The sequence below is a fragment of the Stenella coeruleoalba genome, assembly GCF_951394435.1.
Source record: "Stenella coeruleoalba genome assembly, chromosome: 13".
Classification (NCBI taxonomy): Eukaryota; Metazoa; Chordata; class Mammalia; order Artiodactyla; family Delphinidae; genus Stenella; species Stenella coeruleoalba.
Window position 1 is genome coordinate 19,542,369 of NC_137159.1, and position 16,072 is coordinate 19,558,440.

At 36.5% G+C, this 16,072-nt stretch overlaps 1 protein-coding gene across 2 annotated transcripts in view; it reads right to left on the minus strand.

The window, feature by feature from the left end:
- The window catches only part of CTNNA2 (catenin alpha 2), a 1,199,753-nt gene that overhangs the window by 32,521 nt on the left and 1,151,160 nt on the right, over positions 1 to 16,072 (minus strand). The window contains exons 16-17 of one of the 2 annotated variants that reach the window (XM_079940964.1): positions 11,562 to 11,696; positions 622 to 765 (exon numbers count right to left, since the gene is read on the minus strand). In XM_079940964.1, the coding sequence (XP_079797090.1) occupies positions 622 to 765; positions 11,562 to 11,696 (279 nt within the window). The remainder of the gene's footprint in view (positions 1 to 621; positions 766 to 11,561; positions 11,697 to 16,072) is intronic. The other variant, XM_079940963.1, reaches the window with a different exon arrangement.

Sequence of the window (16,072 nt, forward strand, 5' to 3'; positions counted from 1 at the left end):
AAAAGGTAGCAAATTTGGTTGAGACACATTGAAATGGATGCACCCTTAATCTTGCAAGAGTGGTGACTCTTTTTTTAAAATAAATACTTTAGTTTTTGCATTTGAAAGTTTTCATTTGTTTATATCAGAACAAAGTTTGTTGATAATTCTTATGTATCAGTTTTTTCACAGTTTTACTCTACAGTTTTAGAAGAGCAGATTGATTCTCTGGCTAAACGTTAATAAAGGATATCCTGTGATCCTGAAATCTTTCAAATGAAGAAGAATACACTTTCCTAACTAGCCTTCCTTTATAGAAAGCTCACTAAAAGACTACAGAATGGATTCATTCCACATATGCAATGACTTTCAGTCCCAATGGGAAGAAAGAATGAGAAATAAAGGAATGAAAATACCATTTTCAACTTCTCAAGTTTAGATCATACTTGAAGAGTACATCTGTGTTGTGGAATTCTTGACTTAAATAAAGAATAAATAAGTAGAGCCTTTGCCCAAAGTTGGTTAATAGTAAGTAAAGAGGGCTTGATTGGTCACATCTTTACTTCCTTGAAACCCCATCCCCCGCTTTCAAAATTAATGTTTACAATGAGACAGGTTAGATCAGAAAGCAAAGTTACTCACCATGGAAGAATCACTGCTTCCACACCCGATCGGAGCTCCCTCAGCACAGGTTGGGAGGTGGGTAGAAAGTTGACTAGCCCTGCCCCCATCTATGACATCACAATCTACCTCATAAAAGGTAGTGAAAGTGCTCTGAACTCCTGTCTGATTTCCGAGAGATACAGAAAAGAGAGAGTGAGAGAGAGAGCAAGAGAAAAAAAAAAAAAAAAAAAAGTACCCTATTGGGAAGGGATTAGGGAGGTGTAAGAGGGAGTGGGTAATTGGGAGAAAGAGGCCTATGAAGGAATTATGTACTGAAAGAGATATGGGTGGGGCTCCGTGATATTAAGCAGTCCGGCCATTTGGATTCCTCATTGGCTCTCTTGAACAGATAAATGGACCATCTGGGAGAAGGAGGATGAAGCAGCATCCCGCCTTGTCAGGCATTGTAAGGGACAATTGTAGTGGGGTTCAAAGGGGATGAATCCCCTATTTAAAGCATCGAAGATCACCAAGAGAGAAAGCAAGGGCTGAAGCTTTTAATGCCTGGAACTGTACACGGGGAATGTCAGATGTCTTTCTAGGAAGTTCCATTGCCCTGCTTTGTGACCTTCAGCAAGCTCTCGGCCTCAGCACACTCAGCCAGTATATGGTGCTAAAGGGATACTTACCTCTTCCATTGGGTTCACTGAGGAATTAACACACTCATTGTTGCTAGAATGGCAATTATTTTTTACTGTTCCTTTTTGTACTCAAGCGTGAGTTGTGTGATAGGCACAATTTAAAAGATAAGCCAATAACCAATGCCTAGTTCTACCCTTGGAATTTCTACCTCTTAAAATGTTATTTTTGATATAAAATATTACTGACAATCTTGACTAAGTTTTTCTATGTATACCAAATATAGCATACACCTAAAGGGGATAATTAGATCCGACCTTCAAACCTGGAGAAAAATCAAATGGCAATATTGCTACAATCACAAGGTCCACTACGCTGTTACTTTTAGAGGTCAAGTTTAGGTGACCCAGTAATGCTCAGTGACCAAATATTTTCGTCACATGCAGTTCTGCTATAGTCATAGCGTTATAGCTTTGTTTAAAGCCTGATTCCAAATTTTTTTTTTTTTTTTTTTGGAAATCAGGAAAGATGGGAGAAAAATGTGGAGAGCACTAGGTCTTTTTTTCTTTTCAAATGTAGATTTAGAGCTTTAAAAACTGAACTGGTCAAAGTTGTCAAGTGAGTATTATGATAAAACAAAAGGAAGAGCAAGCAGATCCTGAAACCATCCACATGGAAGCCAGATCTTTATTTGCCCAGTGGAATATATGAAAAGTGAACCTTTTTCCACAGAAAATATTTCAGTAAAGATTCAGAATAATAGCTTATAATTCACAGCATCATAAATGGGTAAAGCCCAGAGCCTGTTTCTGTACGCAGATAAACAAAATTCCTAATTTGGATTTTTTTCTGGCGTTTTAAGCCAATACAGTTCTATCTCTAGTCCTGTCATTCTTAGCTCACTAAATATCTAAGTGGATGAAATAATCACAATTTTAAACTATACAAAATTGGTAGATTAGGGAGCATTTTGAAACACAGAAGCTAGTAAATTCAAACTGATTATGAATCTGGCAACATTACTCCCATCTTTTACTTCAAAATAAATGTTAAAGGCATTTAAAGAATGTCTTTAGAGAATTAAAGACAATAAAAAAGAAAAATATTGGCATATGAGAAGCAAGAATGAAATTGAAAATTTTCCTATATTTGGGTTTTTTAGTACTTACTAGAAGAAGCAATAATACTGTGCATATGTTTTCCTTGCTGAATTATTCTCTTTTTATGTTCAATAAGTCTAAATTCAAATTCTATATTTAACAGCTTTTATTGAGTGATATTTCACAATCAATGGTCCTATAAAGCTATTTTCTTCCAATTTTTACATATTAGATCATTGACTAGTTGGCTTATCCTTGCTTTTTTATGTTTTATAACAATCCTGCTTGGCTTTAGAAATTAGTCATCTCCTGATTTTTCACTGTAGGGAAAGTGTTATTATTTTACCAATTCTTTTATCAATCAGTTTCAAAAATGATTATTATATATTAGAAACTTATCTGTGTCATCTCACCTTTCATACAAAATACAAAAGTCACTATTTAAGATTAATGATGCAGCTGTCCATTCTTCCAATAAGCACTTTAAAAATGTTACTACCAAACAAAGGAGGTGCACTTTTGCCAGCATTAAGATATTAGAATAAAATGGAGTTAAACACTTTTTAAATATTGAAATAAAACAAGCTGGACTTAGATTATAATCTATTGGTATTTTTAATTAATTATCTATTGTTTATCTGGAAATGGAGCATGTCTTCAGGAACCCAATGCAAAACTAGGCTGCATCAAATGGATGCAGAGTGGTGAACTGTGCTGACTTTTTAGGTGAATTTAGTATGATTGATTACAATAATGTCTTTAGTTATGATATTAGTTAAAATAACAAAATTTTCTTTGACACAGAATGCAATGCCTGGATCAAATAATTTCCAACTCTTCTTAGGATCTAGCCTCTTGACATTTTTTATGAAAACTAAGTCTTATTACAATTATGGATTTGATGCATACATCCTATGACATCACATAAATGGATGAGTTAGCCCTTCAAGGCAAGACATGAAGTGATTGCAAGATTTCAGTCAAGAGACCTTATTATTGAAGTCTTGGTTATAATTTTGTTTGGACCAGAGAGATGTAGGGTTGGTTTCAACTTTTTGTTTGTTGAAACAAAAAAGTTTTAATTCAACTTCTTAGTGCAAAGGATTGAGAAGTCAGGTGGAATAATTTGTACACTCCAAAAGAATAATCCGCAGATGTATTTACCAAGTAATTTATCATGGGAGACATGATCAGGCAGTTGGAATGCAGTGTGACCAAAATGTTATTATTAAAGAGAAATATTACAGTAAGAGAATACGATTAATTTTGATAGCAACAGATTTGAATTGGGAGTTCCCAGATAAAGAGATCATGTTTGAGTTTGTCTTAAGATAGTGTCTCACATATAGAACCTTGGGCTTAAAAGAGTACGTGGTCCTTAGAAGATATTGCTGACTTCTCAGCATCTGATATCCTGGAACTTCTCTGATATCCTGGAACTTCTCCAGGATACTCTCTTTCAGTTGCAAAATAGATTTGCAAAGGAAAACATATAAAAGAGATCAAGAGACAGATTTTAGAGATTTGACAGAACATCTAGCCAGACTTCCAGTCAAGTTCATTATCAGCAAGACATCTGTACAGATGAAGGTATTCAGAGAAAAGCAATAAAATAAGATACAGTATTGATGATGAAAGAAAAGATTAAAGTCTAAATTAAGTTTGCCTTCAAGAAAATAGGATTAGGATGAAATATTTAAAATATATTTATTGCCCAGAAGGAAAATGACTATTCAAGATAGAGTAAGACAATGTATTGTGAAGCAGTAAAAGAAATCTGAGCTAAAAATCCTTCACATTGTTTATCCAGAAGTCTTTCCTATTTGTAAGATACATGGGCCATAACACGGAACATATTTCTCTTCTAAGGGTTGTGATCAAAGACATATTTTATAAATCATTTAAATTAAGCTGCAGAAAGCATTTGACATAATCGGTAGGGACAGAATGTAGACAATAGTAAGTTAAACACAGTTTTATTTCTAGAATAGAGTAAACAAAGAAAACCAGTGAATACAGAGGTAGTTCAACAGACACCCTGCTATTCCAGCTGAGAATGCTAAACAGTAAGATGAGAAACTAAATGGGGAAAAAATGAAAACAATAGACTCCACAATCTAACAAAAGCACAATGGATGGAAAAATTTATCCTTTTCACAAAAAGTATTTGCTATTAGAGATAAAGAACTTTGAATTCTGTCATCCAACCAATATTTAGCACCATGCCTTTTACATTGTTTAAATGCAATGGAAACATTGAATTCAATGAATTAAAATATCCTTATGAGAACGAGCAATAAATACATTTCTTTGAACTCTGATTGTTATTTTGTCGTTAGAAATTAGGAACGGATAATGGAAACACTGGTCTTTTCCTAGAAAAACATTACTCCTGTCTCAGTTTTGCTATGGGGGTCTTTTTATTTCCTTTATTTTGAGTCATCTGAGGTCATGGAAGTTTGTGCAAAATCAATAATGAAATTCCCAGATAATGTTTGTATATGGTTTTAACATTCATATTCTCTTTTTTACTTATTTATATATTTTATATCAACTTATTCATACTTTATCTTCTCTTGAGGCATGTCCGAGTAGGAACAACAGCAAAAAAAAACAATAGATTTAGGTAACCCATTCAAAATAATGTATTTCTTGACTAGAGCTGATGAATTGAAGTGTATACAGGAAAACCAAAAAAGAGGAAATGAGTTACAGATACTGTATCTAAATAAAGGTATTCACTCAATGCTTTGGTTTCTCATAATTATTTGGTTCAACTGAAGGAAACAGTTAGATCTGGGTTGTTCTCACATATCCAAAACTACTTAAAAATGGGGGGTGGGATGTAGTTCTTAAGATACTACTACAGACATTCATTATTAAAACTATAGATTAATAAAGAACATCTTAGAATGAACTCAGACAATTATCACACATTGACAATATCTCAAAATTAGAACTTGTCTCATGGGAAAATGGTACAAACCAGTATATCTTAAATAGGTTTGCCTGTGTTTCATAGATATCAAAAGATATATGCAATCATTGCCCCTCATCTAGGTACCTCCCATGTGTCTAATTTCCAAGTTTTCACAAAATATTACTATTCATTTGATGCCAAATAATCCTCAGAATATTAACTAAAATCTAAGGCATTAATTACTAACCAATAAAGTATTTGCCTTCCTTCTTTTAATTCGAGGCTTTTGAAACTTGAAAAAATTCTAAAACCCAAAGGAAGGAAAGTTCATTGATTCAATGACAGGTAATGGCATTGACATTTCTGACGCAGAGACACTCCTCCTAAAGCCACTAACCCCTTCTACTCTTACAAGCAATGATGCCCTCAAACTAAAATAGAAACTGCTCAGCTCACAAGTTCAGGTGATTCAATCAAATCAATCCACTGAGTAGATCCAAGTTAGTTTAATCCATGTCTCCAGTCAAGGTCAAAAGAGTTACTTGCTTGGCTCACATACCAGTTTTGCCACAATAGAGTCTGTTTTCTTATTTTAGGATGAGAGCATTAGACTATAAAGTCTTTTTCTATGCAGAAAACAATTCAGTAAGATAACCAACTGGTTTAATTTCATCAGTGGATAACTGATTTTTTTTTTCAGTGAACAGAATTGACCATCTTGATAAGTTTAGAATCAGTATCTTTAAGTATGTAACTGAAGAGTTACTTCTTATAGCAGAGCAGTATACCTTCCTCATTTGTGCAAGATTATTTGAATTCAGGGAGACAGCTTGCACTGTGGTGCTACAGACATAAAGCTTCCTATGATGCCTGACACCCAAGGAGATTTTTTCCTTTTCTTATAAAAAATTTTATTTCCAATTTCTTCCAAAAATAATACCTTGAGTTTGTTAAATGTCACTTTTATAACACTGGGAGAATGAATTTGCACTGCAAAAACACTGAAGTGTTATTTTTCTCTGAAGGTTTGCATAATTTGTGTTGTGCAAAAATCAATGACAATGTACATTGACACGGATGTACCGGAGGAAGACTTAACGCGGGAATCAGAATTTAAGTGGCTATAGTTTACCATCATAACAGATTAGCGGGCAGGTTGTTGGGAGAAAGATTGAATTATGCAACAACCCATCATACTAGCAGATTAAGTGCAAAGAACTACTGCCATTCTGAAAATGATAAATACCTGTTTAATTTTCTTATCGGTACAGAGTATCTCCACTACCTCTCCATTCAGATTTATAATCTGAAGTTTGTTTTAATTTTACTTCCCTGGATCTGGATTCTCCTACTCTCCGCAGATGAGAAAAAGTCCTTTAAGCCCAAATACTTAATGGCTTACCCTCTGGAAGGTCTGGATAAAATTCTTTGGAACAGCTGTGAGTTATCTGAACACATACCCTTTTGTTTAAATGAAGCACATAAGTGGATTCCAAACCCAAACTGAAAACTAGCAATTTAGATTTTTTCCCATTACTACTATACTTTGATCAGTGGAGATAATCGAGAATTGACAATAGACAGAATCAGAAGATATAACAAAAATGACTCTTTCCCCAGAAAGGGTTGTTTAAAGTACAAGTCTACACAACTAAGTACAACGCTTGTTTCAGTGAACGTTTAATTCCATTACAAAATACTGACACTTTTTTTACAGAGTGAACACAGAAATTTTCAAGTAAAATGTAATTCTCATCTCAACAAAACACAATTATCTATATCTATATCTATATATATTTATATATATGGCATTGTACAAATATATATATATGTATATATATATAGTACATATATATACTACAAATATATATGTATATATATGTATATATATATGTATATACATACATACATATATATACATATATATACATATATATATATATGTATATGTAGCTTGGTACAAATAAACACCATATTTGCCCCCAAACTGTATTGTATTGAATCAGATATGTCACATTTGTCAACCATTTGTTCAGTTATTGATTACTGCTTATTTAGGGAACAAGAAATTTAAGTGTCAAATCACATGTATTTGTTGTGTGCATACATGTATGCATATACATATAGCATATATGTATCTTCGATCATATGCCAGTGTCAGGTAGGATTGATTTGACTGTTCTCAGTTTCCAGCATTTTTATGAATATTTTTCATTTATCATCATGAATATTCATGTTAATTTTAATTTAGTCCATTTTTTAATGATATGAAACATAGGCTATAAGAGTGACTATAATTGACCCTTATTCTACAATTTTCTCTTTACCAATTCAAATCCTACTGGTGTTGCAAATTATACTTGTTCACCTTGTCAAACCTCTCCATAACCCAATTGAGAGGAATTCAAATTTGGAAAGGAGAGATTAAAAGACAAAGAACAAAAGTGCACATTAGGGCAAATTACTCAGTCCCTCAGGGATAGGTCAGGGTTCCATTCAATCAGCCTGAGAATGAAGGGAACTAACATTCCTCACCTCTAAACTCTGTTCCTATATTTTGTTTGCGTGAAAAAAGGCATTTATATGCAATAAAATCTATTAACTTGTAACACTTTCATGGGGAGTCAGCTATAAGTTATATCAGCATCCCTCCATCTCTGACCTGAACATCAAATCCCTGTCCAGAGCAAGGTTATTGCTCCTGTGCTCTGGCTTCATTGTTATAATGGGGCTCCTGTTTTATTTGAACCTTAAAAAAATAATGTACGTGGAATATTTCCATTTTATCAGAATGCTTGATATTCAGCATTCTATGTTCTAAAACCCTGTTTTTGTGTTTCCAATCTCATTCAGAATAATGTGCAAAGTATAAATCTTTGGGTAGCTAAAGATAATCAAAGGTTATAAAATGGTTTTCATTTCTCCAGTTCCATGTGTATATCTCCATTTTTAAATTTAAAAGAACCTATCAACTCCTCTGAAACCTAGTGAATAAAAACTAATTAAAACACAATAATCAAATATACAGGTAATTTCCATAGCATGACATTGGAACTTATTTGTATTCAATATATATCTCCATACTGAAAAAAGTGTGGCTCAACTTTCTCTCATGATGAATATAACGCTGTCACCTTTAATGGATATTACTTGCACTAAACTAATTTATAATATGCTATGGTTAAGTTTCTCTTTCCTTTGTTTTATCTTTTTCCTTCTTTCATGCTTTTTCCTTCCTATCTTCCATCCTTTCCTCTTTTTCTTCTTTTCTTCCTTTAATGGTCCTTTTTCCAAAAAGCATGTAAACCGGCTTAAGAGATTAAACTACCAAACACTAAACTAAAAAGCAAATAAAGCCAGTATATAAACTATCAGGCTGTTTAATTGTCTGGGCTTTAGTTTCTTCCACATTCTCTCTAACATTTTTATTACTCTCTTAGTTTTTTTTTTTGTTGTTTTGTTTTTTGGTTTTTTTTAAAATCCCCTTTCCCATTACCTGCTTAGCAACCAGGTTGAGCTGAATTGGCTCACAAATATGCATCTTATACTTTGAGATTTAATAAGAATGGCACCTTTCTGCTGTTGAGAAAAGTTTAAGCCAATGACTTTAGAAAATTGATTGCCAGCCAGAAAACTAATGGTGCTTCTTAGACAGCAGTTGTGTGAATGAGCATATGTAGGCATATTTTTTTAATTTACTTTATTTCTCTAGTTCCCATGACTCGTGAAGAGCTTTGGCATCCACTGTCCCCCTGACCTGTTGAAATTTCCTGAGCTACCTCTCAAGCCAAATGCAAATATAACAGAAGAAGCCTTTCTCAGTTTGAACACACAGACTCACATAAAACATATACATGCTGACATGGTATATGTGCATTTTGTTTAACATAAGTTCATCATGCCAGCATGAGACTATAAAAACATGGTGCTCAGTTTTGAAATCCAAATCATTTTCCTTAGCAAAATGGAAACAATCTACCCAAATCTCTGCTGTTTTAGTAGAAGCTTTGACTTCTTACAAATATACCTTCCTGGAGGCTTTTGCGTATTTCAGGGAAGAAGCCACAGCTTTGAATCCCATGTATATAACGACACAGGGAAAAAGGGAGGAAGATTCAAGTATTTCTCTTTTTTTATTGCATTTTATACTACAGGAGCTTCTCCTTAAAAAATATAGCAACTTTGTCATGCCAGACAACAAAATAAATGGGGCTCAAAGCATGGGTGCACTTTCTTGGCAAAATCATTGAAAAGTTTGTGTGTATGGGGTCTCACATTCTTGACTCTTTCAGAACTTTGAAGGCAGTCATTTGTGGCTATTTTGCAAAATAAACATATTGATTTTTTTCTCCATTGGCCATCAGTGAAGGAGGATGAAGAATAAGATGGAGGCAGAAGTGGCAAAGACAGCAGACTACACAGGCAGGTATGGCACCAAATAACAATCAAGCTTGGAAAAAAAATCATGAAGAGACCAAGAGCAGACCCATAACTAAGCAACATAAGCAAACCTTTATAATGCGTTTCACTCAGAATTATTATAAAGTTGTATAACATTCCTCTAAAAGAAGCCTTCTCCCATGCAAGGATTTATGAACATTGCCAATAAGACTCAAAGAAGGAAACAGGCTTCTTGATGGTGTTCTCAATCTCAAACACCTCTGCAAACGCCAACAATGCAAGTGATAAAAGCCAGTGATGGTTTGGACTACATCTAAATGAGGAAAACACAATGGAAATGAAGCTCTGGAGGCAGTGATGAACAATGGGTACTGAGAGGATGATGGAGAGTAACTCTGCCAGTAAAACTCGCTTAGATGAGGTTGTGGAGTCTGAGATCCACAAAGATGCTCTGTGCATCCATATAAATAATAAGATTTGGAAAGTAACAAATGAAAGCACACAAGGCAAGCTAAACAAAAAGCACTCGGTTCCACAGGTGCTATATACAGATGGACATGAAAGCTGAATGGTATGGGAAACTATACCATTGAGGCTGAAGATAAGAAAGGAAGCAAGGGAGATGCAATGTTTTGATCACTTCTTGGCAGAGAGAATCTTGGTTATTACCAACTTGGCAGAAAGGACACACTGCAAGACAGATTGCTCTTGGTTGTTGAAGAATGTTGAAGCAGGATCATTTTGGAAATGCAAAGAGGTGACTATGCTTTGGGAAGAGGCACAAAACAGCAATTTACTGGGCTCTAGGTGAGACTGCATGGAACAGGCTTTCCAAATGGCATCTCCATGCAAACCAGATCAGTTCTTTTCCCAGCTATGTTTTCTGCAAGCCAAACAATATAGGAACTGAAATCTTTGGGTTCAAGAATGATTTTTCCACATATTTTTTTTATCAAATGGTCAACCTGCTGAATTTCTGAAAATGGCTTGAGGAAGAACTGAGCTTCATGACCAATCTGATTTTCACAAGGCATTCACCATATTGATAATGCTCTGTTCCTGGTAATGCCACACTTAAAATGGCAGCATCATGGTTGACTGGGAAAAGAACTAAAGGTAGCAGAGCCACACTTTGGAATTTGCAAATAGTTTATAATAGATGGCACCTTGTGTTGAAAGAAAGGGACTGAGGGAGGAAAAGAAGCCAAGGTGAAGAACCTCAACACATACATTGGAAATCTTGCCAAGAAATCATGATTCTTCTATCATTGAACTTCTTGTTTCTTTGCATTTGATTAAAATGGACCAGATACTTATATTTTCATGAGAAGGGAAACGCTGAAGTGATTGAACAAAGGATATATAATTGTTAGTGTTTGACAACCATGTTAGTTTTTGGCAACAGCACATCAACCTGTGTTAAATTCAAACATTTTCTGGCTTTTAAGGGTTACTGATAACCTAGTATGCATTGGAACCTGATGAATGAATTCCTATTGTTTTCATCATCTCTAACATGTGAACACAATCCACACATAGAGAGGCTTGCTCCTGAACAGAGAATGAAAATTGCTAGGACTAACAGAGGGAAGTAGACTTACAATGAGTAAATATACAAAAGCCCCAAATAATTATAATAGTCACAGCTTGGCAATGAGTTTCCAGACTATGAAATTAGTTTTCTTGTGAAGAATGGAGATTTTACAAGGCTAGTATAAACATGGGGTAATTGGAAAATCAAACTGTTCTTTGTGAGTTATTGTAAGGTCTGGAATAATGGTGATAACATTTATTATTTTAAAAAAACCTCCCTATGAATCACTGTAGTTTGGGGGTTTTAGCAGTACTGTTGCCAAGAATGCTTGCCTTGGAAGTACAACAGTGGGAACTTGAATTGTGAAGCCCAGGTCCCAGCTTACCCCTGACACAATGAGCTCTCCTCCCAGATTCTGTACTTCGGCTTTCACCTTGCTGCAGATATTAAGTTGATGGCAATACAAGGCAATTCGTTGAAGGTAGGCTAATAAATCCTGCTTACATGCTGAATCAGGACACTATAAAACATTAAAAAAAAAGGTCATCTCAATTAGTAAGTACTCTTCAGTTTCTAATACTTGCTATATAAAAGCTGTGAGAAGAAAAGGTTTCACTGTCATATACCTTAATTACAACCATTCAACTTAACTTCTTTATAGTGCATTTTAGGAAGGCCACAGGCAATAGGTTAGAATGGTTAGCTCTACTTTGATAAATTCTATACAAAAAATATTGATGATCTCCCGGAAAGTCTTACTGGGACTTCTGGATACATTTATAAGTATTTTACCAATTATCTTCTAAACTGCTAAGAAAACAATATCTATAGGTTTTTCCCGAGTGGCCCATTCAACGTTCACTACATGCAAAGTTATTTTAACACAGAGAACAAAGCAACAGATGCTAGAAGGAAATCATCCTGTGTGGCAGTCTCTCTGCCATAGTACAAGATAGAGTTTTAATTCAGTTAGTTGGGGGAAAATGCACTTGTTTCTTTTGGCTTTCTAAGACATGTATCATTCACTAAAGGAACTCTATTATACTTCTTGGAATTCCATATTTATCCAAATTTTAGCAACATGATAAACTTCCTTTAAACAAGAGACTCTGAGAAGGATCAAGACCACTGTAAAAGAAAAAGATTTGAGTGAAATGAATTTGAAGCCAATTGAAATAAGTTCATAAGTGTAACAATAAGACCCTTCAAAGGATGCACCAAAGATTTTGAATTCTCAAAAAAATTCTGGTGACCATAGATTTTTAATTCTCTTTGTAACTTAAGTGGGTAGATATCCATCAAATACACATTGAGCAGAGCTGAACACTTCCACAGACATTTACATGATTCCCTAGAGAATTTCTGAAGCTTCAATGCCAATGGCTATCCAGTAATTGAAATATATTTCTATCGCTCTCCAAAGTTCAGCTCAAAATTCTCCAAGACAGTCTATTGTTCCGACTCAATCTGGCACTTGCAAAGGACATATAATCACCAGATCCTTGATGAAACATTGTAAGAAATGAGTACCTACAGCCCAAACCAAAGTATGTTATTTAGAATAAGAGTATGAGACAAAGACTCCAGCTAAGTTTCCTTCAAGTTCAAGAAAGGGAATTCTTTCATTAATACTGTGAAGCCAGTCATTTGACATAGCAATTTATCTAATAAATGACAAAGGGGTCTTTTGTATGCATAACACTTACCATTGTGGTATTTTTTTCACTAACTGCATTTATCAAGAAAGAATCCCACAGAGACTGTTTTTAGCTTCCTACAAGTACTTAATACTGTAATATTTATCCTACTCCAGAGACTCATATACTGAAAAGAAATAACTTTAAAATGATATCTCCCTAGAGGGCTGACAAGGCTTTTGATACAAATACCTTGTAGTAAATTAAAATGGAAGTTCTATCTCAATGGAACAGTAATTAAAAATGCAACAGTCCGTAAAAAGTTTATATTGTGTGCATATCTCAAATCTTCATAAAAATATTTTCCGGCAAGATAAAGGCAAGCAATAGACATTTTGAAAATGCTCATTCTATTCTATTATTTAAACTAAAGTATTTAAAACACACATAAAGGCATGATGGGCCAAGAAAAATAACTCTTATACCATGGAAATAGTAGAAATGGGTGCAAAATTTGAGAAAGAAATGCTCCATTCAGATGAAGCATTAGCAAAAATTGCAAGTTGCTCCACAATTGATGATAAGAAGAATACCACAAAGAGAGTGTTACGTTTAACTTCATCTCTTTTTTGTTGTTGTTGTTACATCATAATTAAATAGCATTTTAATATTTTGTCACACTCTCAAAATACATCTTGAATCCTGGGATATTTGTGTGTGTACATGTGTGGTGTGTTTTCCAGATACCAAAACTGTTTGGGGCTATGCTTCATGTTGCATGATTGTTGGAAATAAGTATCCAAAATTACAAAATCAAAAATAAGAATCACAATAAAAAATATTGACCTCAAGGAGCCTAAACATATTGAGAAATAGTTTCAGCCGTGAGATTCAGAGTATAATGGAAAGGCCATCCAAACTCCATCCACTCTGACTCCTAAGAAGGAGTCTGTCCAAACACAACCTGGTTTCAGAACCACCCACCAATCTCCGGTCATTCCACTCATTCCAACATTTTGCAAACAATTCCCTGAACATTTGCAGAAAAAATGCAGCATTCTTTCCTGGCTGGTGCATTTCTGTATGTTTGCATGTACGCATGAATATTTTCAAGTAAGTTCGTTGTCTCTCCTCTCTTTTATTTTTTAAAATTAATATTATTATTTATTTATTTATCTTTATTTTGGTTGTGCTGGGTCTTAGTTGCCACACACATGCTCCTTAGTTGAGGCCAGCAGCTCCTTAGTTGTGGCATTTGAACTCTTAGTTGTGGCATGCATGTGGGATCTAGTTCCCTGATCAAGGATCAAACCCATGTCCGCTGCAGTGGAAAGCAGATTCTTAACCACTGCACCACCAGGGTAGTCCCTACCCTCTTTTTTTTTTTTTTTGCGGTACGCGGGCCTCTCACTGTTGTGGCCTTTCCCGTTGTGGAGCACAGGCTCCAGACACGCAGGCTCAGTGGCCATGGCTCATGGGCCCAGCCGCTCTGCAGCATGTGGGATCTTCCCAGACTGGGGCACGAACCCATGTCCCCTGCATTGGCAGGCGGACTCTAAACCAATGCACCACCAGGCAAACCCCCTCCCCTCTCTTTTACATGAACTTTCTAGGTTACATATGGAGCTCAACCTATGCTGCAAACTGTAGGAAGCTTGGCAGTTGGCATTGTCCTGAAATTAGCAATTTAATAATGTTACAAATTTCAATTCCTACAAATTTCAGGAAATTCTTAAATTATGATAATATTTAAATGAATTAACTATACTATTGAGTATTCCTCAAAAATGCAAAAGAAAGCAAAAAACATTCCCTCAGATTAGCCATCATATGTATAAAAAAAGTTAAATTGAGACAATCTGTAGGCTTAATTTAAATGTAATACTAATAGTTTAATCATGTGTTTTTCTTTTCAGACTTTGGAAGATGAGTAAATCTAGTATTGACTTGAAGGATTCTAAAATTGAGGATGCTGAAGACAACAAGGATTTAGAGAAACAGTTATATTAAGGAATGAGGGAGAACAATTAGAGTAAGCAACTCAAAAATAACAGGAGGGCCAGGAGGGGAAGATGGCAGAAGAGTAAGATGCGGAGATCACCTTCCTCCCCACAGATACACCAGAAATACATCTACGTGTGGAACAACTCCTACAGAACACCTACTGAATGCTGGCAGAAGACAGGCCTCCCAGAAGGCAAGAAACTCCCCACGTACCTGGGTAGGGCAAAAGAAAAGAGAAAAAACAGAGACAAAGAATGGGGACGGGACCTGCACCAGTGGGAGAGAGCTGTGAAGGAGGAAAGGTTTCCACACACTAGGAAGCCACTTCGCGGGTGGAGACTGCGGGTGGCGGAGGAGGAAAGCTTCGAAGCCGTGGAGGAGAGCACAGCAATAGGGGTGTGGAGGGCAAAGCAGAGAGATTCCCGCCCAGAGGATCGGTGCCGACCAGCACTCACCAGCACAAGAGGCTTGTCTGCTCACCCTCCGGGCAGGCAGTGCTGGGAGCTGAGGCTCCGGCTTCGGTCGGAGCGCAGGGAGAGGACTGGGGTTGGCTGCGTGAACACAGCCTGCAGGAATTAGTGCACCACGGCTAGCCGGGAGGGAGTCCGGGGAAAAGTCTGCACCTGCCAAAGAGGCAAGAGACTTTTTCTTCCCTCTTTGTTTCCTGGTGCGTGAGGAGAGATGATTAAGAGCACTGCTTAAAGGAGCTCCAGAGATGGGCGCGAGCAGCAGCTAAAAGCGTGGACCACAGAAACGGGCATAAGATGCTAAGGCTGCTGCTGCCACCACCAAGAAGCCTGTGTGTGAGCACAGGTCACTATCCACAACCCCCTTCCGGAGAGCCTGTGCAGCCCACCACTGCCAGGGTCCCAGGATCCAGGGACAACTTCCCCGGGAGAACGCACAGCACGCCTCAGGCTGGTGCAATGTCAGGCAGGTCTCTGCCGCCGCAGGCTCGCCCCGCACTCCATGCCCCCCCTCCCCCCAGCCTGAGTGAGCCAGAGTCCCCGAAGGAGCTGCTCCTTTAACCCCGTCCTGTCTGAGCGAAGAACAGACGCCCACCAGCGACCTACACGCAGAGGTGGGGCCAAATCCAAAGCTGAGCCCCTGGGAGCTGTGAGAACAAAGAAGAGAAAGGGAAATCTCTCTCAGCAGGCTCAGGAGCAGCGGATTAAAGCTCCACAATCAACGTGATGTACCCTGCATCTGTGGAATACATGAATAGACAACGAATCATCCCAAATTGAGGATGTGG